This window comes from Hipposideros armiger, unplaced genomic scaffold, assembly GCF_001890085.2.
Source record: "Hipposideros armiger isolate ML-2016 unplaced genomic scaffold, ASM189008v1 scaffold_746, whole genome shotgun sequence".
Classification (NCBI taxonomy): Eukaryota; Metazoa; Chordata; class Mammalia; order Chiroptera; family Hipposideridae; genus Hipposideros; species Hipposideros armiger.
This window is the reverse complement of record NW_017732096.1, coordinates 363,009-390,277: the sequence shown is the minus strand read 5'-3', so window position 1 is coordinate 390,277 and position 27,269 is coordinate 363,009. Positions and strand designations below refer to the sequence as shown.

Here is a 27,269-nt window from a genome sequence, read left to right as displayed (position 1 = left end):
AAATTACTACAATTTCCATGTCTATTAGATACATGGAGCTGTTTATTGACATTTAATAAGAAATATGCTTTGAAAGAAAATGGATTACCTAGTTGCTAAAATTTAAAGAAGTTTTTCTGTAATTACATGCTTTGATATTCAGATTTTGTCGGATATATCAAGTACCTGATGAGAGTTCTAATTCTACTTCATTTAAATTAAATGTATGGGATATGCAAGTACTTCTTACAGGAGTGTGTGGGTGAACTTAGGATGCACTGTGATAATGTTTTTAAAGTGAAATAGGAAGACTGGATTTTAGCCCAATTTTTTAGCAAACTTGAGTTTCTGAGCTGGGCATGTTTCTGGAGTCAACAGTCACTATTTATAGATAAAGTAATACTCATACATTCTATTTTCAGTGTTAGATATTTAAACTTAATGTCATCTTAAGCAATGATCTTTATAAACAGTAAACTCTCATTTTTGTATATTTTTATCTTCTTCACTGTATCAGAAAACTGGGAATAAGAGACTATTAAAAGGTTCTTTAGGAGTTTCGGCTTAGATTTAGCATTAATTGAAGCTGCAGGAGAGCCTTCAATACCATCCATTGATCCAGCCACCAAATATTTAATCAGTGCCTGCAACGTGCCAGGTGCTTTTCTAGGGGTGAAAGGTAGTAAAAGTCCCTGCCCTCTTGGTTGTTTACATTCTAGTGGGAGAGCAAAATAAGCATATAGGAAATATGTTTATATAATTCCTCAGATATATATATTTTTTATCTTGCTTCATTCAGTATTACTGAAACCACATCTCAGTAATTAGGCCCAGAAATAATGTTTTCATTGCTAAAAATTAAACCTGAACTCAACTTTCCAAACTTGGAAACAAGCATTTGGTGGGTTAAAATGGTTTTAAAGTGTGTTTTCAAAATGTCACTCTAGATTCCCTTTGTGATGAAGAATCACTGGGAACCCAATGTCTCCTTGAAGAAACCACTATAAGATCTTGGCAGAAATGGTTAGAAAACCAAAGCAGTCGAGACCTGAATGTTTTAGCTATAGATATGGGATCATTACATGAACATTTCTGCAGAAGCTGAAAATTGCACAGTGATTTTCTGTAGTCAGTGCTAGTTCAAGCATTGGACTCCTTTCTAGGTATTGTATTTAAGAGGCACAGTGACACATGAGAATAGAGGACAATTGAATATATGAGAATTATGAACTTTCCCTGTTTTCACATCTATTTAAGCCCCAAACTCAAATCACACCCCACATTCAATATAAATTTTTATGCAAAAGAAATATTTTGATTCTATGGAAAGGAAAAAAAGTCTACTTCTTTCGAAGCATTTCTCTGATATAGTGCCACATCTTAACAAGGGATTGATAGTCTTTTGCTTTTATACTTACAGTTATCAGTAATTTCCTTACCTATCTCTCGTCTCTTCATCCTTCTTTTGAATTAACCTTGTGAAACTCCAGTCCTCAATCATTTTAATTTTCCACCATTTCTGTTTCTGTATTTAGGCTGAAAAATACAATCGAGGGGGGAAATTATAAAAATTTGGAAATTGTTAAGACAATTACATTTTTTCACAGTCAGCCAGAGCTTTAAAAAATGATTATGAACAATCTTATCTGATTTCCTTCTCCCTGGAAAAAAAGGCTAAATTTGAACTTCTTTTACCAGTCTCCATCGTCTCCCACTACTTCCTCCCACAATCTAAGAGATTTTTGCTGCCTTAGTTACAAAAAAAAAAAACTAGCAGAAATGAGACCTCCCTCCACCCACACAGACTTGCTGGCCCCAGCCTTCTCTTGTCCTCCATCTTTTCTGTCTCAGTGGAAGCAGTGCCCTCTTCTTAGCTTCAGTAGTGGAGACATTTGCACTGTGGATCTCTTCTCCCAGCTCTAAAGAGCTTGCTCTATCAGTTTCTGTGCATTTCTTTTTTACTTTTCAACTCCCTTCTCTACTGACTTTTTCCTCTTAGCTTTAGGCTTTGTTCAGGTCTTTCTTCTTTTAAAATTCAACCAGCCAAATAAAATAGCTTAGGTCTTTGCTGAAAGGTCACTCTGTGAAGGTTTTCCTTTGCCACAGTGTTCAAGAACTCTAACCCTCAAACACTGGGGCTCCCTGTCTCCCCACCATGCTTTATTTTTGTCTACTTAGTCATTATAAAATGCATTTAATAAAATGTCAACATATGCAGTGTATATGTATCAGCATGGAAGATGCAGCTTTTAAGATGTTTATTATAAAAGTGTTCTTATGATTGATGCTCTGGATTTGTAAATAATCATCTCTTCAGTAAAGGTCTCTAAACTCATTGAAATTATTTAAAATCCTGGAAAAAGTTTAAACTACTGGTCACTCTATAAAACCTGACAGATGTATCCTGACATTTATTAGGATACAATTAAAAACATTCTTTAGGCTTTAGCTAAGGTTTTTAATACAACATAACATTTATGACTGTTATACATGATTGTTCCTAATTTATTTTCATTCTTGGACCATAGACAATAATAGGTAGATGAATGGTGTCCTGTGTTCCAATAAAACTTTACTTACAGACACTGAAGTTTCAATTTCATGTAATTTTCTTGGCACAAATATTATTTTGTGTATTTATTTAACCATTCTTATCTCATAGGCCTTACAAAAACAGGCAGGGAGTGGGCCTTAGTTTGTTGACACCTGAATAGGAATGTCATCTGCATTTAATAGGCACAAATAAATAGTTTTTTCCCCCAGAACTAACACAATTCTGTAATCCTTATGTTGATTTCTGTGTTTAATTTTTTTATTCATAAGAATACTACTTTCTGCAATAATATACTAGGTTTGTTAACAGTCAGAGAAACTTAATTTACTGTATGCCTTTATCCTAGACCCTCAACTTAGCTTCTGTTTTAACGATGATTTAGAGTTTATTTGGTAGATGAAATTCCTGAGGCGTGCAAGTTAGTTGATTTGTAGGAATCCTAACCCATATTTTAGGATTTGTATTTTTTCTAATTACTCATATTAGGAATAAAACCAAGCAGAGTGATTAAAGTATTTGGCCATTTTTAATGTCAGATTTCTCTCATAACTGCAACCAGAAATATTTTTTATATAGAAGATTATTAGGCTGTGGTGGCATGATGTTAATCCAATTCTGATGAGACTATTTTTATCCCATATATTATAAAGTGGTGGATTGTTTTTAGTGTTTTAAAGCAAAGAAGGATCCATGTATTTTATTTATTTTGGAATAAAAAAAAATCAGCTCAGAGTCAGAATAATACGTGTACTATAATCTGAAGAAAAGATGGCAGCATGCAAAAAGATGGCAGCTGTCCCTTTGCCCCAAGAATAAGACAGAAAACTGGTAGAACCTGGTATTATAGTTCTAAGATTGGGAAGCAATGGGAACTTGAGTTGTTTTTGTTTTGTTTTGTTTTGTTTTAAGATTTTTATTGGGGAATTGGGGGGATGGGAACAGTGCTGGGGAATTGGGGGAAGGGGAACAGACAAGTTGCTGTCGTTTTTGTTCTTCAGTCTAGTTGTGGAGGACGTTGCCTCACTGGCCCAAGTTGGCACCATCATTGCGCTCTTCCCGGGCGAGGCAGATCAGTCGCTGGCTTCTGGACGGCCGCTCACTGCGGCTGCTGGCCGCTCACGCTGGCTGCTGGCTACATACGGTAGCCCATGGCAACCCACTGCCACAGGGGCTGCAGCCTACGCCGTCGCCGGCGACTCATGGCAGCCCAGCTCCAGGTTGAGCTGTTGTTCAGCATCTTAGCTGTGGAGGGCAGTGTCACTGGCCCTCATATGTGGGATCTTAACCGGGGCCCTCTGGCGTCCCAAGCCAGCTCTTAACCATCGCGCCACTCGGCTGGCCCGGAACTTGAGTTTTTTATGTAATTCTTCATGCCTTAGTATGTTCCTCACTTCACCAATGACCAAATCCTTCCCCACAACACACGCACTCGGTGATAAACATGTATTAGGATTTGTCTGCTGCTTGAATACTGTTTTTTTACATTTTAAGGAGTATGGATATCTCTAATAGTATTTTATAGTCTATAAATGGATTAACATTTCATTTTACAATGTTATCATTGATTGTCCTCTCTTAGACATACCCGTGTTTCCTACGATCACAGCCACTGTGACTTTTCAGGAGTTTCGATATGATGAATTTAATGGCTCCATCTTTACAATACCTGACGACTACAAGGAAGACCCAAGCCGTTTTCCTGATCTGTAACTGACATGGAACACATGGAACACGATGCAGTCTAACCAAGGAAAGCAAGAGAATGCAGAGACCCAGAAGAAATCCAAATAGGAGGGACAGATGCTTTCAGTGAAGAAAAGGGAATTATACTGAATTGACACATCAGTAATATGATAGAGTGAAATAGGCCTTGGATAAGAATTTCAGCACGTTTCCTGATGTGACAATTTCAGTCTTTTTATAAATATACATATTATAGTGTAATAGTTTGACACCTTAATGACCCTAAGTACTTCTTATGTAAAACAGCTATGAGTGCTGTGATTTGTTTTTAAAAATTTTTACACTTCTTGTGAAATATATGTGCATATAAATATATCTATATCTATAGCTATATCTAAAACACTCCTGGACCATTAACATAAATGTCTTAAGAGATATGAAACCCTTTTAAACTTGTCATCTTATATTCAAGGTGACATTTATAAATATTCCTTCAAGCTTTGTTTTCATAAAATGTAAACTATGTAACATTATGTATAATTCAGTAATTTGAATGTTTGTTCAATATAATGAACCAGAAGGAATGCAGTTTTCTGTAGATGAATGAACCAAATGGTAACCATTAAACAATTGCATTTATATGTTGCAATACATTCAGAAGGAGTGTTCACTCTGCAGGGAATAAGGTACCTCCTTTAGCACCTTAGTGCAATTCATTGTGGTGCTATTTGTTTTTACCTGAATTCTTTCTTCAATGGGAAACGTTTGTTACTAATCTTGCTTTCATAGAATCTGTATTATTTTTTTTTCTAAACTTGAGTTTAAGAGTCGTTTCTGTGTTCATGGTAAGGTATGGTTAGCATGCTTAAAGGTATTCCTCTTCCAAATCTCAGCACTTTAAAAAAAATTCCAAAATTTTAAACTTGCTTCCTAGAAAGTACACATCATTCTGGTTATTTTGTTTGTTTTTAGTGGACTATGGATGCATTCGTGTCAGTTTTAAACCCACATATTTTGAACATCCCTATGTATTTAAAGCTTTCAAAGTAAGGTAAACACATTTTATATGCTAACAGAATATATTGTTATCAGTTAAATTCCAGAAACATACGTAAGACTGACAATTCCTACTGTTTATATTTTTAGTCACAATAAAATATTTATTGGTTTTAATTATCTCCAAAGTGTTAAAATCATGCATTACTCAGTTTTGCACTTAAAATTTTTTATATTTATTCCAAGATGGTTTGATGGTCCAAGAATGAAAATAAATTAGGAAGAATAATGTATAACAGTCATAAAATGTTGTATTAAAAACCTTAGCTAAAGAAATGTTTTTTAAATGTACCCTGATAAATGTGTCAGAATGCATCTGTCAGATTTTATAGAGTGACCAATAGTTTAAACTTTTTCCAGGATTTGAAATAATTTGAATGAGTTTAGAGACCTTTATTGAAGAGATGAGTATTTACAAATCCAGAGCATCAATCGTAAGAACATTTTTATAATAAACATCTTCAGAGCTGCATCTTCCATGCTGATAACATACTACATTGCATATGTTGACATTTTATTAAATACATTTTATAATGAAGAAGAATAATCACAGTTAGAAATTCAAAGACCTACTATACTACCTGATGTGGGTCTGTTGAATTTTGTGGAAAGAGTTGGTAAATGAGACTAGGTTTATTGAATAGAAGTTGATCCCTATTATTTTGGGAATGCTTATAAATCATGGAACTTGAACTATTGAGACACTGAACGGCAGTGATCACCATTGCTTTTAGGCTCCCTTACTCTGTGGGAGTGGGGTATACTTTCAGGACTCTGCTCTAGGTTTTTCATAGGTACAGGCAACTTAGTGGGGGGAAAAACATGGTAAACTCCAGCTGGGGATTTATCAATTTCATAAAAGCTGTGAATATTTTGCTGGGGTACACTGGAGGTAGGAAGACTACTGAAAACTTTTGCACTTGGATTTTGTTTCTAACTCTTTTATCTTTTTCTTTCATAAAGAATAGTAGAGATTGTCCATTCCAAATGTCTTTTATTTGATCACAAAGGACAAGCAAATGTCAGTATCTCTTATGATGGTGTAAACAAGGAGTTATTAATGCAAATAAACTTTTCACATTATTAGACTTTTCAGAGTGTGCCTTTTAATCCAGTGAATGAATGAAGTCATAGGTTAATGTTTCAAGTTAAGTAAATCAAAGCATCTTATATTTTAATTTCACACGAAAACCTAGATTTTGTAATGTAGGTTCATAAAATTTGATAGCCGGCTATTTGTGATTGAAGAAACTGTTTAAACCTGGGGGACCATAAAATGGTCACCTTAAATGACTATTTAGAAATGCTCAATGTTCCTGCCACCAGTGTGGTATCAAAAGAAGATAGTTCCCTAGAGACAATTTGCCTTGTCTGTAGATGGCCACATACAGAAAATTGTCAGACGTCATGAAAAGGAAGCGTAAAGCAGATGTGTAAGGCCATGTTTGTGAGTCTAGGCACATGTACTGGTCTGGAAATGAATACATTTCAGGAGGCTGATAACCGGCAGAAGCTGAAAACAACTTAGTTTCTCATGCTTAGAACTGTTACTGAGGCCCACTCACACTAATAGAAATGGGTTTGTATAGTGTTATTCGTGTAGTTTTTGAGTCACACCTTGGGGGAGGATGGGAATAACGATTAGTGATCCTGTTTCAAGGCCACAAAAGGGCTGGAGTAAATATTTTCAGACTGAAGGAAGGGGTGCTTCCTTTTGCTGTCTTGGCGTAGAATTAAACCCTGGTCGTTCGCAGACTGTAAAAGGGTTTACGAGACTCTACAAGAGTATCCAGAGAAAAGATTTATTGCACGTCAAAAAGTGAGAGAGCGAGTTCTGTTGGTTACTGGCAGAAGTTTTCCAGGGTCATCTGAGAGAGCGCTGCGGAGATGGGTAAGAGAGAGATACTGGCAAAGTGGGGTTTAGCCACGGTAGAGTCCGATGGAGGACAGCTGCGCTGGTGAGAAGGAGTGCTGGATTGTAGGGTGCTGGTCAGCTTGCGGGGCTAGGGGAGGGGGAGGGGGGGGACTGCCGTTACAATTGTCTTCTCCTGGGAACTGTCCTGTTCCCATCTGTGATGGATGTCAGCTTGCAGGGGGTTGCCGTTGCGATCGGGAACCATTCTGTCCCCATCTATGATGGGTGTTCTGTGCAGGGGGTTACCATGGAACTGTTCTGTTCTCACCTATGATGGTGCTTGTCAGTCAGCTGGTGCAGGGCTGGCCAGGGGAGTCAGAGCCCAGTGGTTAATGTTTAAGCTCGTTGCTGTTAGCCCACAAGCTCGCTCTGTTAACTCTGCCTGTTCCATCCTGCTAGCTTGCAAGCCCATGCCCGTTAACTCTTGTCTCATCATTTGCTCATTTGTTTTTATTTGCAAACAGCATAGTTGATTAAGTTGTAGAAAACTAGGTGAATTAGAAGTCCTGCCTGTAATAGGCTAGCTAGTCTTTAAAATGGAGTAAGAATTGCTGCTTAGTATGGGACACAACAGGCCCTCTGCTGTTAACTCTGGCAAAAGGTACCCCAACCATGTTTTCTAAAAATTAACAAAATGCATCCTTACCAAAGTTGCTATATTTGAAAACTATGGAAACAAAGATAATTGACAGTGAAACTTGGCCTAGAAATAAATGGACAGGAGAGATTAAACTACTTGTAAAAGACAGCAAAACTAAACTTAAAAGTCCATCATTTGCATACTATGAATTAGCAAAAACTACTTTTGTTAAGCATTTTATGTCAGAAATCTAGGGCAATAGTATTGACAGTCACTATCTAATAGGTCGACCGGTAAAGGACCGCGCATGGTCAGACAAATTAAGAAAGTTTAAGAAAGCCTATTGAGTCTTATCGGCTGAGCAAAGATGGCTGCAGGAGACTTGCAGCCCCGAGGGAGGGGGTGAGGAGGGTTATATAGGGGCGCGGTGCCGACAGGGTAGCATTGTTTGAACAGAAAATGCCAGCTTGTAAGCCAGTAGCTGTTTTGTGGTGTTTTTTGTTATCTCAAGATGGGTTATGTCTGCAGGTGCTGGCCAACAGACATTTTGTTGTTTTCTTGCAGGTTCTGTCTGTTAAGTCAAGGTCTCTGAGACCTAACATTCAGAGAGCTAACATTAAGTCAAGGTCTGTAACATTCAAAAACCTAACACTTTCTAAAATGTCATTTCATATATTACTGCATTTTTTAGATGATGTGACCCTCATCATTTACAGTACTACTGAGCGATGAACTTTAAAAATTATCATAAGCTCATTTTAGAATAGTACTTTTGTGACTGTGCTAAGGTCCGGCTGCCTGCTGCTTGAAAAAGTTAAAAATCGAGACCAGGTTGGTGGAAAGAAAAGCCTGTTTGTTCAGAATGCTGGCATTCTGGGAGGATGGCGGACTCCTGTCCAAAGGCCATCTCCCAGTTCCTAGACCCATCAGAAGGTTTTATGGGTACACAGGAAGAACAAAGGAACGGGGAGTCGGTCAGGCAGGTCTGAGCTGCCTTGAGGGATGATGTCTCGTCCTGGGATCTGATCTGTTTTAATTTTACCTCCTGACTCGGCCACCAGGACCTGGGGCTTGATGCATCACCAGTAAAAACTGCTACGGAGTTGCAAAATGGATTCCAGTGTCTGGTTGCCTGAGGATTAAGAAATTGCTCTTTTCAGGTTAAGATTCTGTTGATTAAATGGATTAATGAAGTATGTGTAGCCTTAAGAAAGGGAACAAAACAGAGTTCTTAGGGGATAAATAAAGAGAAAACAGCTGAGTTATCAGGGTGGATTAAACTAAACTAGCTACGTCTTAACTAAATAATCGACTCCTGTTTCACCTTTACACTTTTAGCCATAATGGCATCTATGGAACACAGAATTTCAATTCCACTTTTGCCACAGCACCCACGAGAGTGAAGCAAAATCTCCTAAGGGTTTTAAAGAAAGGTACTTGGCAGTGATTCCTGAATTTGATCTTTTGCAGGTGAAAAAGACTAATCGGCCTAAAATAAAAGCTTTGTGTAATACAAAATATATATACACCTGTACCTTCACAGCATTCTTGGTCACTAAAGAAGACTGAAGATGACTGGTTGGGATGCTTTAATGAAAATGGGTGGTTTTGGGAGAGCAGGAGTGACTCAGCAATTCTGAAAGGTTCTTTCTGGCTTCTGCCATGCTACCCAGGTCAGAAGCAAGACCTGACCTGAGTTTCAGCCCATCCTTGTGGGTTCCAGCTTGTGCTTGGTTCCCACTCCAGCGACCCATCTTCCCTTCCTGACTGCCTGTGGGCTTCCATCTCAGCACACGAAGACAATAAAAAGCTTTGAGACAACTTAACCAGCTTCCACAATCAAAGTCCAATTCCTATAACAAATTTTTTTTCTAGTGGTACTGCTCCTTTGATTGCTGACTGGTGAGGAAAATATTCTTAATCTACATGCTTATCTTCTAAAACTTGATATTTAAGGAAGCAAATTTTAAGTGTTAGCTTGTTCATAGTGAAAAACGGCAGTTTTTAATATTTAGTATAGCAATAAAATTACATCTTGTGGTCACTGAACAGTAATATTTAACATTTGGAGCTTTCCATCCTTTGTGACCCTAGACCTTCAATTTCTTATGCACAAATCATACTTTAGCTAACTAGCTCTTAAGAAAAAGACATGATACTAAGTTTAGTGACAGCGCACTGGGAAAATAACCTTTAGAGAGAGACTGTTTTGAAAAGAATGTGAACATGTCACTTCCCCAATTATTTTTGTAATTACATCATTTACAAAATGTTATTTCAGATCCTTTCTGGGAACTGTCTTAAATTGCTAGTAACATCTACTATACACTTTATGTATATGAACCATATTCCCGCCGGTAAACAATTAGAATGGTTCACATGTTGTTTTGCCAAAGAATTTCTAAATGGATTTAATGTACTCTGACATAAAAAATAATAACAAAAGTAAAACAGACTCAAAAATCTACACCTGCAGAATTGGTCTCATTTAAGAAAGAACTTCTGCTAACAAAGCCTTGGGGATGGACATATTCTGGACGCTTAGAAATACCAGTAGCCATTTCCACTATATTCATGTTTAACCAAACTATATGTACTTGATTAGAGAAATACTTTCGATAGCACTAGGATGAGATAGATGCATTCGCTCTTTTCAAGACAAAAGACATCTAAATTCATTTAAAAAGATGTCTGTCAATCTTCAAACAGCAGGGAGGGACCTTAAGCATTGAGGCAAGAATTATTTGCTGGTTTAGTAAAGCTGGCTTGTGTAGGAGCCAAAGCTTTACTCAGTTGTATGATGCAATTCCAAAGTTAAATTAGTTTTTACTGTTCGAATAGCAGTTTTCCTACTCCTAAGTACCTAACATTCATCTACCATCCACATGCATATACTGTAATCACTACCAGGCAACTTACTATTCAAAACTCATCTTCACAAAAGTGAACAGGGCAACATAGCCTTCTGAAAGTCTTACCTGCAATCAATTATCTTAGTGCTTTTGCTAAAATATTACCCCCCAAACTAAATCATTGTATAGTTTTGAAAAGCTCCATGACTGACCATTTACTGACCCAGGCAACATAGGCCTGTTTTTTTTTTTTCTTTTTCTAACTACCAACTACACTGCCAGATAGGTATCACTCCTGTTTTAGGAACGACGTTAAACAGGTCTGTCTCTCCAGCTGTAAGTGAAGCCAAAACTGATGACTGGACTTACATAGCCACTACCTCTCTTTCACTCCTAAAGAACTTAAGCAAATAAATAGGACAGACATTTTTCTAACAAAACCATTTTATTTTTTAATCATGTACTACTAAATACAGAATAAAACTCGGTGTGGAGGCAGTGTTCACTTGATGTCAACTACGGTCGTCTCTGATCAAGGCTCGTGTCCCCATGCATCCCTTTTGTGTTCACTGGAAAAAACCCAACATGGCTTCCCTTCACTGTAGCATCTTAAATCAGTGACACTATTTTAAAGCCCAAACTTTCTTAATCCTTTTTGGAAGGTTAGTCTATTTGTATTCAGAGATTACAAGTGAGGAAAGAGACTGAGTAATATTAGGTTTAACCAGGTGAAACTGCCAGTATTTTACTTGTTTTGAGTTATAAAAATGGCAGATGTTTCAACCTTTATCTGCTAAAAAAGTTTTTATAAGTTTAAACAAATGTCATTTGCATTCATCTGTTTAAAAATGCAATGATTATCAGGACAATTACTAGAACTCCTTTAGCTATAGACAAAATTCCTTTTGATAAAATCTTTAAAAAGTTACTTAACTACAAACTGTAAAAACAATGCTGCTTGTCTATATGGCATTTCGATTTTGTTAAAAAAAATCAGAAACTTGGATGAAAGCTGTTATTTCCAACTCTCATTTTCTCCTTAATCCCAGCCACTCCAACTACACATTTCATAAATGAATATACTATTTAGCATTGTACAGTAACTACATACCATTGACAGTTGCTCTACTATTCCAGCAAAGGCAAATATATTTTACCAAAAAAAATAAATTTACTAGATACAGGTAGGATCATGTGTTTATCCTCAATTTCACTGCTTTACTCAACCCAATTCCTATACCCCAAATATGAGAAATAAAATTACACTAAGAAAAAGACAGTTTTAGATAGAAATTAAACCAACTTTGACAATTCTCATGGCAAGTAATTGCTGCAGCGATTTTATGTAAATATGTGGATTGAAAGGGGAAAGAACTTGATTTGTAAAATGAATGAGGTAAATGTCATACATTCAACAGCTTATAAATAAATACAAATCAGTTTTACAGGGACATGAACATAAGTTTAAGGGTTTTATTATCAAAGTCTTGTAAAACAATTTCAGAAACTGTACATCAACATGGCACAGACTAGCCTACTTTTGTTTTTACTGCACAAAAGTGAAGCTTGAAACTCCTGTAACTAAGAAAACAGTTGTCTAACTACTTTGCATTTAACATGGAATCACTGTGTGCGTAAGATTACTACTGCAGAAACAGTAACACAAATTTATTGGTTTTATACAACTTGAGATCAAATAAAAAGTACATTATCAAGTACATTTATCTTATTTTAAAAGCATATGAAGGTCAATTTAAAATGCACTACCCCTTTTCCAACACTGAGATTAAAACAAATTAATAAAAGTGGAAAATTGAAAATCAGGACAAGAGAGAACTTTTACAGATGGACTCAGGATAGGCAGATAGCTTTCACTGATGTAGGTGTGGAATAAATTATGTCAGGAAAAAAAATTCCCAAACACCTTATGAAAAAAGTATATAACTCTACTTCAAAATATGCTATTTACTCACTGCCAAAGACAGTTTCCAATTGAAATCTTGTTTCTGTAATTAAAAGCCTAATTAGCCATCAAAAAAAGGTTAGTGCATATACAACCTTTCAAAGTTAAACAAAAGCCACAAAAATTTAGCCACAAGGCTTAAAGGATTATCTATTTCAAATGCTTATTTCCAGATGTAACTATAAGAATGTTAATTTGTCATGTCAACAAACAAGACCATAAGTAGATCCATCATGTTGGAGGATTTTAATGACATTTAGGATATTCCTGCCACAATTAACATGCAATCAGTGCATTCCCTACATGACTCTATTACGGCAATGAATCGAATCCTAGAAATGCTATAAGTGAACTTACTTAATGAAGGAGGTCATACAACATAAACAATCCATGCCTGCTGTCGATGCATGCAGCTGTTCGTGTTCGCTGTGAAGCAGCACCAGAATAGTAAAACTGCTTGGTTACTCAATCGGATTTCACCATGTCAAGGACTGGTACCTGGGTATCATTTTCTAAAGCTTTTGGATGTAAATAACTAATATTGATACCAGGAGCTTTATAACCATTTACAACTCAGAGCTGTGTACATCTAGGTTTGAGATGAACAAATACAGCATTAAGAAATCACACAAAGGAATGACACTGATGCATGTACAGCTGGATCCCCAGAGGCAACACTCAGTCACTCATATCCATGTCTTCCTCGTGATGATCGTCTCCATTCACTTTGGATTCTCGCAGTGAATCACCGGGTCCCTTCTCCACAGAACATTCTTTTGTTTTAGGGGATCCTGGTTCTGTTGGTTTCTTCTCCTCTTTTTTCTCTTTCTCGCTGTCATACCCCTGTTCCTCTTCATCGTAATCCCGTGTAACCTGCTTTGCCAGGGAGAATAACACAAGTAAACGTCTTCACAGAAGAATCACTTCTTACCAGTACTAGCACCACCCAAAATACCAAAATAAATTAGTTTGTAAACATACTTTTACATCTTTATCACTCTCTGATTTTCTTTCTCGCTCCTTTTCCTTATCTTTACTTTTCTTCTTCTTGCTTGTTGATCGTTCTCTTTCATCTCTGCTTCTTTCTTTGTCTTTATCTTTCTTCTTCTCCTTTTTGTGTCTAGGAAGACAGTAAAATGTTCTTAAAAAAAGATGCTTTAAAGAAAACACTCAAATTTCACTTGTAAGTATATCAGTAAGTTTAATTTGTTTAGATGAGCTTGACTCAAGTTCACATGACACAAAGATGACAACAAAGATTCAATTTCAAACCATCAGACTAACTTGGTTATAAAAGTCTGAAATGTCCAAACCTCAACAGTGTTTATCACAACACAGTATCCAGTCATAAAGGGAATAATGTACCAGCACATTCAGAAGCACTTTTCTGAAAAGGAAGACAACTTTCTAGGAGAGTTTTTAAAACAAAAACCGAGTTTCTGAAAAACAGAAAGGATGGGAATCATTCTTACCTCCTAGGGGATGGGGAGCGAGACAGTTTTCTTTTAGGAGACCTCGGCTTTTTAGGAGATCTTGTGCCACTCCTGCTGCGTCGTCGTCGCCTCTCTCTAGGAGCACAAATGTACAAACTACACTTTAAAATACAGACACATCATAGCACATGTGTCTATGATGGAACTCCATCACTTTTAAATCATTAGAGAAGATTCAGAGAACTAGGAGTAGTGGTGACACACAGATCGAACTGATTTCCTGTACTTCAGCAAACTGTCCCCCAACCCTGCTCTGAGCAATTAGTGGTTAAGATGTATAGCTTTTCCCGCTCTTAAACTGTGGATACTTCATTGCAAGGATAAACCACTTTGCTTACCCATGTTGGTTAAAGGACATTTGGGTTGACTTTTGGTTATTATGAATCACGCTGCTATGAACATTTGTGTACATTGTTCTATGAGGACGTTTCTGTTTTTCTTGGGTATATCACTAGGAGTGAAACTGCTATATCAAAAAACTCTTGTTTACTTAGTAAGGAGCTGCCAAACTGTTTTCCAAAGAAGCTGCACCATTTTACATTCACACCAGCAACAAAGAGTCCCAGTTTCCTCATATCCTCATCATCACTAGTTATCATCTTTTTGATAACCATCCTAGTGGGTGTGAAGTGGTTTTGATGTGCATTTCCCGATGACTAATGCTGCACATCTTTTCATGTGCTTATTGGACACTTGCATATCTTCTTTGGAGAAATGTCAATTCAGATCCTTTGCTTATTTTTTAATTGGGTTGTCTGTTATTCTATGATTGAGTTGTAAGAGTTCTTTTTTGTCCCCCTCCCTAAGATTTTATTGGGGAATCGGGGAAAGGGAACAGACAGGTTGCTGTCTTTTTGTTCTTCAGCCTAGTTGTGGAGGACGTGGCTTCACTGGCCCATGTTGGTATTATCATTATAATACGTTCTTCCCGGGTGAGGCAGTCGCTCAAGGTGGCTCATCGCACACCAGCTGCCGGCTAGCCCCAACGCAGCCCAGCTCCAGGTAGAGCTGTAGTTCACCATCTTAGTTGTACAGGGCGCAGCATCACTGGCCCGCATGTGGGATCCAAACTGGGGGCCTGCTGCTCAGAGCTGGCGCTACAAGCTAACTCCTAAACAACGCATCACTCGGCCAGCCCAACAGTTCTTTATATGTTCTAGATACAAGTCCCTTTTCAGATACAGTAAAACCTTGGATTGCGAGTAACTTGGTTTGCGAGTGGTCCGCAAAACGAGCAAACATTTCTAATACATTTTAACATGGTAAACGAGCGATATCTTGCAATACGAGTAGTTTGTTTCTGGAACGAATTATGTTCGTGAACCAAGGTATTACTACTGTATATAATTTGCTATTTTCTAGCACTCTGGGTTGCCTTTACTTTCTTGACAGTGTTCTTTGAAACACTAAAGTTTTTAATTTTGATGACCTCCAATTTATATTTACCTTTTGTTACTTATGCTTTTGGTGTCATTATCTACAAAACCATTGCCAAATTCAAGGTCATGGAGATTTACTTCTATGTTTTCTTCTGAGGTTTTTAATTTTAGGCTTTACATTTAGGTCTCTCATCCATTTTAATTTTTGTGTATAGTGTAAGCCTCGTAGCATTTAAATAATCAAAATTAAGAAAACAAATACTGCAGCAAAACGTGTAAACAAGATTGGAAGAAAACAGAATTAAGTATGGCCAGTCCTTATTCATTTCACATAAATTCCAATGTTAATGTTAAGTGTGAAAAAATATACTGTGGACTAAAGTTTGCAACACTGAATTTTCACTATGGTAGGTTAAAGACAGAATTACTAATCTAATGACATAAATTAGAACTTTCATTGCCTCTCACGATTTTATCAATGAACCACTAGATACAGAGAAAAATTCTTTTCAGTATTAACATGTGGGTATTTTAAATATAACTTACTATAATCAGGATGTAAAATGCATATAGCAAACATAAAACCTGACCTCTGCTGAATTCAATGTTATTTTAAATACACTCTATACCATAAATATTAAGTAAACAGAATAGATGAACTTTAGGTTGTTCTCCACAAACTGCCTTCAAAAAAATGTCAACAATGAAGTATGCATCTATGTACTAGCAAAAACATTTAAGGTTCACAGCCTACTGAAATCCTGGCAAACAAAGTTGAGAAAAATGCCAAGAATTCACACTGTCTTACCTGCTTGCACTCCTGGACCGTCTGGCTGTGCTGTAACTTTTTGGTGGTGTTTTGGAACGTTTCTTTTCTTTGTCTTCTTTCTTTTTGTCTCTAATAAATGAACCACAATTTTTGAAAGCATTAGAAGTTTCAGCTAATACAAACTTATATAGTGCTACAAGTATAAACAAAAGCACAGTGACATCTAATTCCATCCTTAAAATACGAATGTTATTTTAAAAGAAACTAGAAATAACGACTCCAGTGGCATTATCTGTGGTTAAAAAACTTTTTTATTAAAATCCTATTTTCTGGGTATTCTACATAAAACTTCCCTCCAATACAGAAATGTAAACTATGTGGCAAGAAAACAATAAGATATATTGGCCAGTTTCTTGGTTATGTCTGGCACGCACACCAATAATTTTAGTCAACCATCTGTAGGCTTTCCAACAGTTCCTTTTATATCAGCTGATTTCTCTCCATTTCCCAATCCACCATGGCTCCATGTCCTCAGCTGTCAGGCCCAAACCCATAATGCACTCCCAAAAGTAATCATCACTATTCTTCCAAAGCACACACCCCATGTTAATTAGCCTCTATCATGGACCAAGCCAACCTACTTTTTTTTCCTGCTGCTACGTATTTTGGGCTACTCAGTGCTATTAGAAAAAATATCCCATAGTAACTGACTGGTACTACAACCATCCCTCAACTCGAAATTTTTTACCGATGTAAATTTACTTTCACTCCCCACAGCATTTTTCCCCCCATGATCACCACTCTTCCCAAGACTCTAGGCAAAGGGTAATCAATTTATTTGTTGAATGATAAATCTCTTACACCTATAAACACATCCACCCATCCTGAACTATTCTATAATTTTAGAGATTAAAGTATCTTTTGTTGCTCTAAGCTAATTCTCCCACCCTATATTCTTTACTTCATTCCCTCCATTCTTTGGTCACCCTGCTCCATCAGATACCCTCTCTCTTCATTCAAGTCTTTATCCTCTAATTCGTAGATTACTGTAAGAGTCCCTTAAGGGGGACAGTCACCTTTTCCACAAATTGATCTTATCAGAAATTGGTATCGCAAATTGATCATCTTATCAGAAATCCTTCTGAAGTACAAACTTGAAAATATTAACTCCCTGTTCGTCATTTTTCAATCCCTTCCTATCGCCGCCTGGATCAGGTGCAAACTCCTAAGTGTGAGTAAGGCCGCCTGTCTGTGATGTGTTACACTTTTCTGACCTAATTTCCTGGTCCTCCTACACCAAAATACTTGCTATTTCAAAAATTCATTCTAATTCTGTAAACAACATTCTCTACCTGAAACCATGCCCGTCACTAGGTACAGTCAAATCTATCAGAATTTAATACTCAAGAATCACTTCTCAACTGAGCCTCTTCCAATATCACTAACAACAACCCTTCCTTTGTAATTACATTCATCCTTCTCCTAGTATAAAGTAAGTTCCTGGGAAGGAAGGAATACCTAACTTCTCTTTGTATGATAGATGCTTCATTAAGCAAGCTTGTTTGTTTAACTGGGTTAAGAGATGACCCACTGTAAAACATGACTAAAAGCCTTGTTACAGAGTGAACACTCAGCAAAGCTCTCCCAGAACGAATGTTCTTAGTTATATAGTTACCGAGAGTACATTTTGTTGGACCCCTGCTGTCCTTTGATTACATAATTAAATATATAAATGGATCAAGTTATATAAAGAGCTGCTTCTAGAAAAATTAAGGCAAGTATTTTAGAAAGAGATAAAGGACAGTTGCTAAAAAGTAAGTTTTATGAAACTGTGACAACTATAAACGAGAAAAAATAAATATCTAGGCACTTTTCAACTGAGACTTCACTTGCTACTTTAAAGCTGGTTCAAGTGAAGAAACTGTTTATGTGTTACCTAAGACTAGGCATACTAATTTAAAAGGACAGGTCTTAAAAGAAAAAAAAGATTCCTGAATGCATGTTTAAGTCGAAATAAAATGTTACGGTGGGGATATTTGTTTTTTACTGAATACCTCATGTTAACTCTACTGGTCTCAAAGCATGGAATAAGACTCTCTGAGTATGATTCAGTCTCTGGCATATAGCAATTCTTAATAAATATTTATAATGTGTTGATGATGAGGTGTATAAAGATGAATTAAAGCATGGTTTTCTGCCATAAACTCTTTGTCGTACCATGAAGAATGGCTGGTAGCACTAAATCCTTAGCAGTGGTTGCCGAGAAAGGAGGAAATGAAAGAAGGCAGTAGGACAGTTAAGAATTTTTACTACAAAGAAATCGTACCTAGCCTCAGCTGCAAGTGGAAACCTCAAGTTTAAAAGGAGCACAAGAAAAATAAATGTCAGCCTCATCAAACTTCCGTTTCTCCCCGAGTCAAGCCCTATCTCCCCATCACAACACCTCTTTTGTCATTAAGTAACAGTATTTGGGGACTCAGGAACTATAAAATTGGTCTTCCTACCCAATGTTATCAAGTGTACTGTACCTGGTTTTGGATGTGCTCCTCGACCTTCTGCCCCTCTCTCTGGAATGAGATCTTCTCCGTCTTGGACTTTTGGATCGTCGTCTACTCCTTGACTTAGAATGTGATCTCCTTCTTGATCTGCTTCTTGACCGCCTAATAATGTAAAAGAAAGCCCATATAAATATATAAATGTAAGAAGACTAGTTCTTTTTGTGACTGTTTCACTTGGCATCAGATAAGACTCAAATATATGGGCGAGCCATCAATAAGTGGGGTAATTTCCTGCAGTTGCTGCCATTATTTATTTGGTCCATGTAATAAACATTTCTGATACCCTAGCTGATTCATTAGTATCACCCTCACATTACACAGCATTTTGGCATGTATTTATTTAATTTCTTACTATCGCTGGTTAAATTTATCAATTAGCAAATACTTATGTATGCTTGCTTACTACATGCTTTACGAATACTAACTCATTTTATCCTCAAAAGCCTGTAAAGTAGGTACCATTACTATTCCCACTTTATAAGTGGAAACGAAACCACTTAGTGTTGCCTTCTACAACTTCTGATTGTTGTTCTCGAAGTATCTTCCACTTCTTTAATTTACAATTTAAGAGCAATGCAGGCCTTAAACAGGTTTTTCCAATTCCGTGCAAACTGCCTCTTGTCATTTCCTTTTCCCTCACTGTCCCACATGCTCCTTTCTTCCTGTCATGTAACAGAAATGTTTCTGTCTGTACCGTCTTCCCTCCCCTCTCCCCAATCCTGTACTTTCTCTTCTAGAATTTAAGGAGTACAATATTCAATGTTAAGCTTTCATGCTGTCATTGATCCTCCTCCCTTTATTTTCTTTTATTTTTAAGATTAAAAATAAACTGCAATCCTCTGCTTAGACTTGATCATTAGTTTCTAGTGACCATCCAACCTCTTTCTATGGCAAATCTCAAATATAGTCTAAACTTTCTGCCTTCACTTTTTCAAGGTGCCAGAGGATGGACATTTTATAAATAGAAAAGTTTGTGTTCAAATCTCATTTTTAAGCCAGATAACTGAGAACATCCAAACATCAGAGAGATCTGCAAAAAAGTAAACCAAAGTTCCTCTTCTAACTTTCTTTAAAAGTTTTTTTCAAAGCTGTGCTTTGAAAGATGCACAAAAATGATGAATGGGGTTTACTGTCATTATTTCAAATGACAATTTTAAATTTTAATACTGTCTACATTAACAGCTATAACCAATATAAACACACACATTTTTGGGTTCTCATATTTTCTATAGGTATAGAGGTCCTAATACCACCAGCAAGTTTGAGAACCACTGGTCTGGAGAGAACCGTACAAATTTATTCAGGGATGTCACGTGGAAAAGAGAATAGACTCAGTCTTACTCTAGGCAGGATAAAAAGATGATATTATCAATTAGTTTATCCAGTAATACAACAATCCCAAAAGAATAGCAAGTTGTCATTTGCAAATGGGTAATCTGCAGGCTGCACAATGGCCTTCCAACTTAAATCTCAGGAGTCGAGTGAAAAGCCAGAACTAGAATTCAAGTCAAAAGTTTCTAGTCCAGTCTTCTTTCCATAGTACTAACTCAATTTGGTGCCCAAGTCCCGCACCTCCTTCCAATTCCTGGATTTTCTTGGTTTTAAAGGATCAATTTATTTAGTCTATACCTTTTCTCCATTTATATATGTGTTAGCATTTACACACACTCTAACAGCCGTGGTTATTAAAATATACTTTAACCAGGAGCTAGTAGGTAGGTGAACAGGCAGCAAATGAAGAAAGATGTGACATACAAAAATTATCTTTGTCTAAAGTACAACTGAATATCAAAGGCAATCAATCTAACCTATGCCTAGAAGATGAGGGAGTCCTCCTCCTCCTAGAGCGTGATCTTGACCTCGAGTGCCTTCGTTTTTCTTCTTTCTTATCTGGATTTAAAAGGAAAGGAATCTGAATTTAAAGATCATGAAAGAGATTACTCCCATTCAGGAGTAAATACTTATTATCTTAATTTTCAGCTTTTACACATAATCCTTAAATGTTACAACTGATCATTTTATAATCAAAATGCTGAAGCTTACTTAAGTGATACAAATTGTCCAGGGTTTTTGGTAGATCCAAATTGGACTTCTGATTTTCAGCTAGCCAAAGGTTCCTTTGACCGTTTCATTTTTTAAACTTGGTAGACTGTGAAGTGTCATCCATATAACAATCCATGAAAAGGGTTATCTTTCTCATCTTTTATTCTTTGAAGGTTTTTAAATGGGGAATCTCTTTTTCCATTCCTAGGTTTTAATTTCCTAAATATAGCTACAATTCACCCAGATCAAAACTTTAATTTCCACATGTTTATGTATTAATAACATCTCCCCAATCAGCACTTAATTGTAAAACAAATATCTAGTAAATTTATAAAAGAAACACTTTAAATTCTTGGTCTATCAAAATGTTCCTTCACCACGTAGCTCTATGCTCCTTTGCTAAATAAATTCATGTACATTTATGTTAAAGTGGCTGACAAACAGGCTCAATATTTGGCCTCAAAATCCAGAAAGTCATGATTCATTCACTGTTTTCACTATATTTCTATGACAGAACTGGATTTTAGTAAGCTCTCTTACTCTGTCTTTCCTCTTCTCCAATTTTCAATTTTAAGGTGCAGGACATAGACCTAGAACAGTTTGTTCCCATTTCCTAGTTTTTAAATAACACATAAGAAACCTCTCTAAGTCAGGACCAAACAAGAGAAATAAAGACACTGCATTTATGGACAATCATCAAAGTAAGAATGAGTTCCTCTGTCACATTCAGATCATTTCATTAATAGAATTCAATTCATTGTTAATATCATTAATATAATAATAAACAAAAAATGCTGGAGAAAAAAAATTCATAAGCCACTTTTAGTCATTTCAGTTATGAGTTTTCAATGAAAACAGAAACAGTTGCAGCATGGTATTCTAGCTTTGGAGTCACGAAGATCCAGCTGTGTACCTAAAAGCTCCTACTGCTTGCCATGTGACTTGGGCTAATTAACATTTTGTTGATTTAATGAGATAATACACATAAAGTACTTGGTATTATTTTACCCAATATTATACTTTAAAATTATTTTCCTAATAACTATACCTACTAAAAATCTTCCCATTTACTAAGAAATAACATTGAAAAATGAATGAAACATTATTCAATGGGAAAAAAAAATCCCAAGCCCAAAGGTCCAAATGTATACAGGCAGACAATACGATAATCATCCATTCCACATCAAAAAGACAATCTACAAAACATAAGGTACCGTATTTGCCGGCGTATAAGACGACTGGGCGTATAAGACGACCCCTAACATTTCCACTCAAAATACAGAGTTTGTTATATACTCGCCGTATAAGACTACCCCCTCTTCCGCACACCTTCCACACACCAAATAAAAGGTAAAACAATATCAGATTTGATTTGGCCCACTGAAGTGCAAACAAGCGTATTGTATTTCGTGTCACCACATAACCGTTTTGGCGATGTTGAGCCACCATGTCTGCTACATGTTTTTCGAGTTCTGGCCAGTGTGGGGTGCCTCTTCTTAATGCACACTTACCCCTTGGCATACTCTTTAATGCTTTCTCATTTGATTTCCAGTCCCGAACCATCTTTTCTGTCACTCCATATTGTCTTGCAGCAGCACAATTATTATTTTCCTTAGCAAAGTTTATAACTTTCAGTTTAAAATTTGCATCATACTTCTTTCTTTTGGCTGGTGCCATGATAGGGATGATAGGGGTTTGACTGGTCGACATTTTCTATGCTGTACTGTACAATGGTGCAGTATTGTGGTTGGCTGTTGGCTGTATACAAAGCCTGATTTGATGGGTCCCTGCTCCCTGTTTGCCCGCCCTGTCACTATAGCAGTCTGGTCCACCCTTGCATCAGCATCTCCCTGGGACCTCACTAGTGCGCAAGTGCGAGCTCTTCAACATTCTAACAGGCACCATGATAGCGCAAAATCACGAATCTTCAATGCATATGTAAAGAAATATACGGTAACCCGAATTTACCACACTCGCAAAATCGCACACAGCCGACCATACACCCAGTATGGTATCGCGATTTGCGATTTTGCGCTATCATACTGGGTGTATAGTCGGCTGTGTGCGATTTTGCGTGTGGTAAAATCGCATAACAGCCGAGCATACACCCAGCAGCGCTGCTGATGCCTGAACGGTATGTGGAATGAAGTGGGCGGGCATCGGGAGGCCACTATGGCACGGGGCAAGCACTATGGGCAGTCTATCTGAAGTGTACCTGGCGTATAAGATGACCCCCCACTTGGAGGCATATTTTTCAGGGCCAAAAAATCGTCTTATACACCGGCAAATACGGTACTTGCTTTTCTTTAAATAAATGGCATAAACAGAACCATCTTAGTAAGTTCTCTTGGTCAAATAAAAGACTAAAAATCCATTAGGCTATTCCAACATAGGCAATCATAAATGATTAAAAACCACCCAAAAACAGTAAATTAAAAACAAGAATATCATACCAAATATTAGATAATCCTAGGCATTACTAACATTTTGGAATGGCTCATTCTGTGTTTGGGAAGGGGGGTGCCGCCTGTCCTGGATATTGAAGGTTTGGGAACATCCATGGCCCTCTGCCTACTAGAATGGTTAGTACCAGCATGACAACTAAGTGTCTCCCAATTATTTCCAAATGTCTGCTGACAGCTCCCAACCTCCCTTGAGATGCCTCCACTGAAAATCACTCCACTACATCTTTTATCAGAATTGGGAAAATTAAAAAATGATTACAGTATCAGTCAACAAACTTCCAAACTCATGCAATAATCATTTCTGCCAACAAACACACAGTTTAAGATGCAATAGAAGTGCATGAATGTATTTTACCTGGTTCTATGGCAGCAGAAATTAGGGACTGTGCTTCTCGTACTCTCTTCATGGCTTCCTCTATTTCTTTACTAGAGGTATCTGACTTCAGACTTGGTGAAACAAGACCAGCAGCTACATGATTCAACCTGAAACAGAACCAAGAATTTTGATCTGAACTATTTAAAAATGCACGATAGCATTTCAAATAAATACATAAAAGTTTCATATATTGGGTTCTCAGAAAAGTCATGATGCATTTTTGCATCGAAAAACAGAAAAAATATGCCATGACTTTTCCAACAACCCAAAAACATCATTTTAGATGATATTCCTTTAAAAAGGGAGGAGGATTCCATTATTTTGGTAAAACCATATACAGTACTCTTTTTAGTATTTACAATGGCATCTGCATTTCAAAGACTCAGGTATCTGAACTTAACCCCAAAAACCTATTTAATTTTGCTGAATGTCCATTAACTTCCATAAACACATTTTGAGAAATGCTAGTACATGGGAATATGCTGATGTTAAAGATTTTTGACTAATGGAACTTCCCTTCATATGACTTAAAAACTTTCTACACCATCTTAATTTTGTTGGGAAGAGCTTGTTTTAAGTTTGTGGATCGGAAGAAACTGAGGCAGAAGCCAATGACACACAAAAGTTACTCATGAAATTCCTGACTGGAAAGGCTAAAGGTGCAACTTAAGGGTTTATACAAGTGACAAAAAAATTAGACACCAAATTTAGGATAGTAGTTGTTTGTGGGGAAGAGTAGAAAATGTTAAAAAAAAAAAGGGGGGGGGGTACATGGGAATTTTCAACTGTAATGATATTTTACAAGGTGGGTGATAGGTACATGCTTGGCTTTTATCTGATAATTTTTAAATGGTTCTGTCCTCCCTCCCTCCCATGCTCTTCCACTTATTGATAGTGACTTTCGCCAAGGAGAAAAAGCATTCAGTTTAAATTTAATATACCAAGGAATACACCAAGGTATCACCAATTAAAACACCTCACGGCTTTGTTACATACATACCAAGTAGGGAATGTAACAGTTACAGCATGAAGAGGACTTTCAAATCACCTAAAAGATGCCAGCCATTACACGACATATGCTACGCTTTTGCTCTAGGATGGTCCTTCCCTCAATCCTGTCTCCCTGACCTCTACTTATCCCCTAGAACTTAGCTTCTCTGATCTTCAAACTAAGTTGTCCTCCTTGTAATAAATTTCTACAGCACCTCTGTACTTCCTCCTGGTGGTGGAATTGCTTTACCCCATTTAAATAACGTCTGCCTTCCTGACTAAGAGTATAAATGCCATGAAGGTACATACTTTAGTAGATAGTCAGTACATACATTTTTATTTATTTATTCCTGGTTGTTTCCTTTTTTTTTTTTTTTTTTTTTTAGCTGAGCCATCCTGCCACCTGTTGGCAGCTCAGCTCGGGCTGGGAATCAAACCAGCGACCCTGCTGCTCAGAGCTTGCACTCTTGAGCGAGCTCTTAACCAACTGAGCCACTCGGCCGGCCCCCACTACATACACTTTTAAACAAATCAATTAAAAGATAATGTTTACGTCTCTTCCTGTCATCTTGGTATAATTTATTGACAATTATTCTGAAAGGCTCAAATTACACTAAAACAAAACCTTGTATAGATGAGCTTACCACTGGATTTGTCTCCTCCAGTCTAGAAAACCAAATTATGTATTACTTGCCTCGAGATAGCTTTTTTTCAGCTTTCAAAAAAAAAGTGTTCGCTAGACATTCACATACTATATCCATATCACCAATATAAACCCAGCAAAAATCCTTACTTGGGATCAACAGTACTCATAAGCTTCAGCAACTGATCTGCAGCAAGAGACTACAAAACAAAAAGCATAACAGTGAGAATATATAAAACAATAATGACCGCTGTTTTATTTTTCAGGATGTTGAAATGTCCTAAGACAATATGGCAAACCTACAAAAAGGAACACATTCTTGGCATGATGATGACCAATAGAAATATAATGCCAGCCAAGTATGACATATTAAGTTTTCTAGCAGCTACATTAAAAAAGAAAAACAAACAAACAAACAAACAAAGAAAACAGGTGACATCAGTGTCTATAAGTAACTGGATATCCAAACGTGCTTTAACAAATTAAATAGGGTAATTATAAAGCTGAACAGTCTTGATTTTACAGAACAATTACCTCTTGGTTATTTCAAGACTTTCTGAGGGGAAGTAAACCTTTAAAGAATCATGTACAACAAACATTAAAGTGCTTAGTCAGTATAATAAAGCAAAATTAAGTTTAGCCAAATTACAATGCAATAAAACAAAAAATTCCAAGCGAGTAAATGACAGGAAAACAAATTATAAACCCATGTTGCCATCTTTTCACGACTTGTTCACTTTGACTCCGTAACATACTGATGATGTGTTAACGTCCTGTGAAACTACTCTCTACCTTCAACTACATAAAACAAGAAGTTTTTTTAATGAGTAGGGAGCTAATTATGAGTGACATTTTAAATCTCTTTTAACAAGATAAAATGAATACTACACCATAGTAATTGGTTATCTCCTGCTCTTGAAATGCAAAGTAACGGTTCATGTTATAGTAACAGTTTATGAAATAAATTCTTTAATTATAACAGTGAGCTAAAAATAAAAAGTTCAAGGGTATTAAGTTATACCTGAGAGTTCAAGTTTGCTCCAGGAAGCCCAAGTGCAGCAAGGGCAGGATCAAGAGTAGGAGCTCCCAAAGCAGCCAGTGGAACTGCGCCAATCTGTGAAATTTCAAATTTATTTAAAATTACATTTCTGTTCCTTATGAGTGGTGGTGGGGGATGTCAACGGTTTTTTTTTCTTCTAAAGGGACAAATAACTGGTTTAAGTCTGTAGGCTATGTGGGCTCTGTTACAACCACTGCATCTCGCAAACAGGCATAGACAATACCTAAACAGGGCAAAGCTGTGTCCCACCCAAATAAACAAAACTGGGGGTCTGGCCCAAGGGCTGTAACTTGCCTACCCCTGCTACATACAATAACCTCATTTTTTCACTTTATCCTAAAATCAGAATTTAGAAAACAACACAAAAATTTTCAATATATTCTTGCACCAATTATATTTATTGCTTCTCAGATGCAAATCTAGTTCTTTGTCCTGCTTTGTGAAACTGAAGGTAGCACCCTTATAAGCATTTCTCCTTTCACAGCTGGCATGATGCTAAGCTTTATCTGTAGGGGAGCTGAAATGACAGACTCTAAAAGGGGTTTCTCTTCCTGGTCCCTATGTCCCCTTTCTCACTGTTACTGCAGCACCACGTAGGATACCCAGTGGCCTTCACCTCTTAGTAAGTTTTAGAGCCATCCTCTTGGGCAGCTTCCTAGCAAGTTCTGTGACACCCCTGAAAACTTCTCCATATCCACCTCTTTGGAAGGTCTGAATCAGCCTTGAGGGGAAAAAGGAGCCCCTTCATCTAAATGTGTTTCTTTCTTGTGTTCTTTTTTCCTCAGCCCTAGAAGTAAAGCTTGCTTCCTTATATCTGCAATTCCTGTATTCCTTAGAGGTCCCCTAGTAAGCTCCTGTTACTAGTTAGTAATTCCTTATATTAAACGTCCTCTGTTCAAATTACTGTATGG

The 27,269-nt window shown here is 37.0% G+C and overlaps 2 protein-coding genes across 10 annotated transcripts in view; one reads left to right on the top strand and one right to left on the bottom strand.

The window, feature by feature from the left end:
- ANKRD13C (ankyrin repeat domain 13C) overlaps positions 1-12,852 on the top strand; it is a 77,158-nt gene extending 64,306 nt beyond the window's left edge. For 2 of the 4 annotated variants that reach the window (XM_019628075.1, XM_019628073.1), the window contains one exon: positions 4,113-6,360. In XM_019628075.1, coding sequence (XP_019483620.1) covers positions 4,113-4,170 — 58 coding nt within the window. In that variant the 3' untranslated portion in view covers positions 4,171-6,360. Of the gene's footprint in view, positions 1-4,112; positions 6,361-9,237 lie in introns of those variants that run through there. The other 2 variants (XR_002122301.1, XM_019628074.1) reach the window with 2 other exon arrangements.
- SRSF11 (serine and arginine rich splicing factor 11) overlaps positions 11,046-27,269 on the bottom strand; it is a 41,412-nt gene continuing 25,188 nt past the window's right edge. For 2 of the 6 annotated variants that reach the window (XM_019628080.1, XM_019628082.1), the window contains 9 exons: positions 26,320-26,412; positions 25,449-25,498; positions 23,645-23,772; positions 20,590-20,671; positions 18,752-18,883; positions 16,263-16,352; positions 14,055-14,150; positions 13,564-13,702; positions 11,046-13,458 (listed from right to left, as the gene is read on the bottom strand). In XM_019628080.1, coding sequence (XP_019483625.1) covers positions 13,261-13,458; positions 13,564-13,702; positions 14,055-14,150; positions 16,263-16,352; positions 18,752-18,883; positions 20,590-20,671; positions 23,645-23,772; positions 25,449-25,498; positions 26,320-26,412 — 1,008 coding nt within the window. In that variant the 3' untranslated portion in view covers positions 11,046-13,260. Of the gene's footprint in view, positions 13,459-13,563; positions 13,703-14,054; positions 14,172-16,262; positions 16,353-18,751; positions 18,884-20,589; positions 20,672-23,644; positions 23,773-25,448; positions 25,499-26,319; positions 26,413-27,269 lie in introns of all 6 variants that reach the window. The other 4 variants (XM_019628076.1, XM_019628078.1, XM_019628081.1 and 1 more) reach the window with 3 other exon arrangements.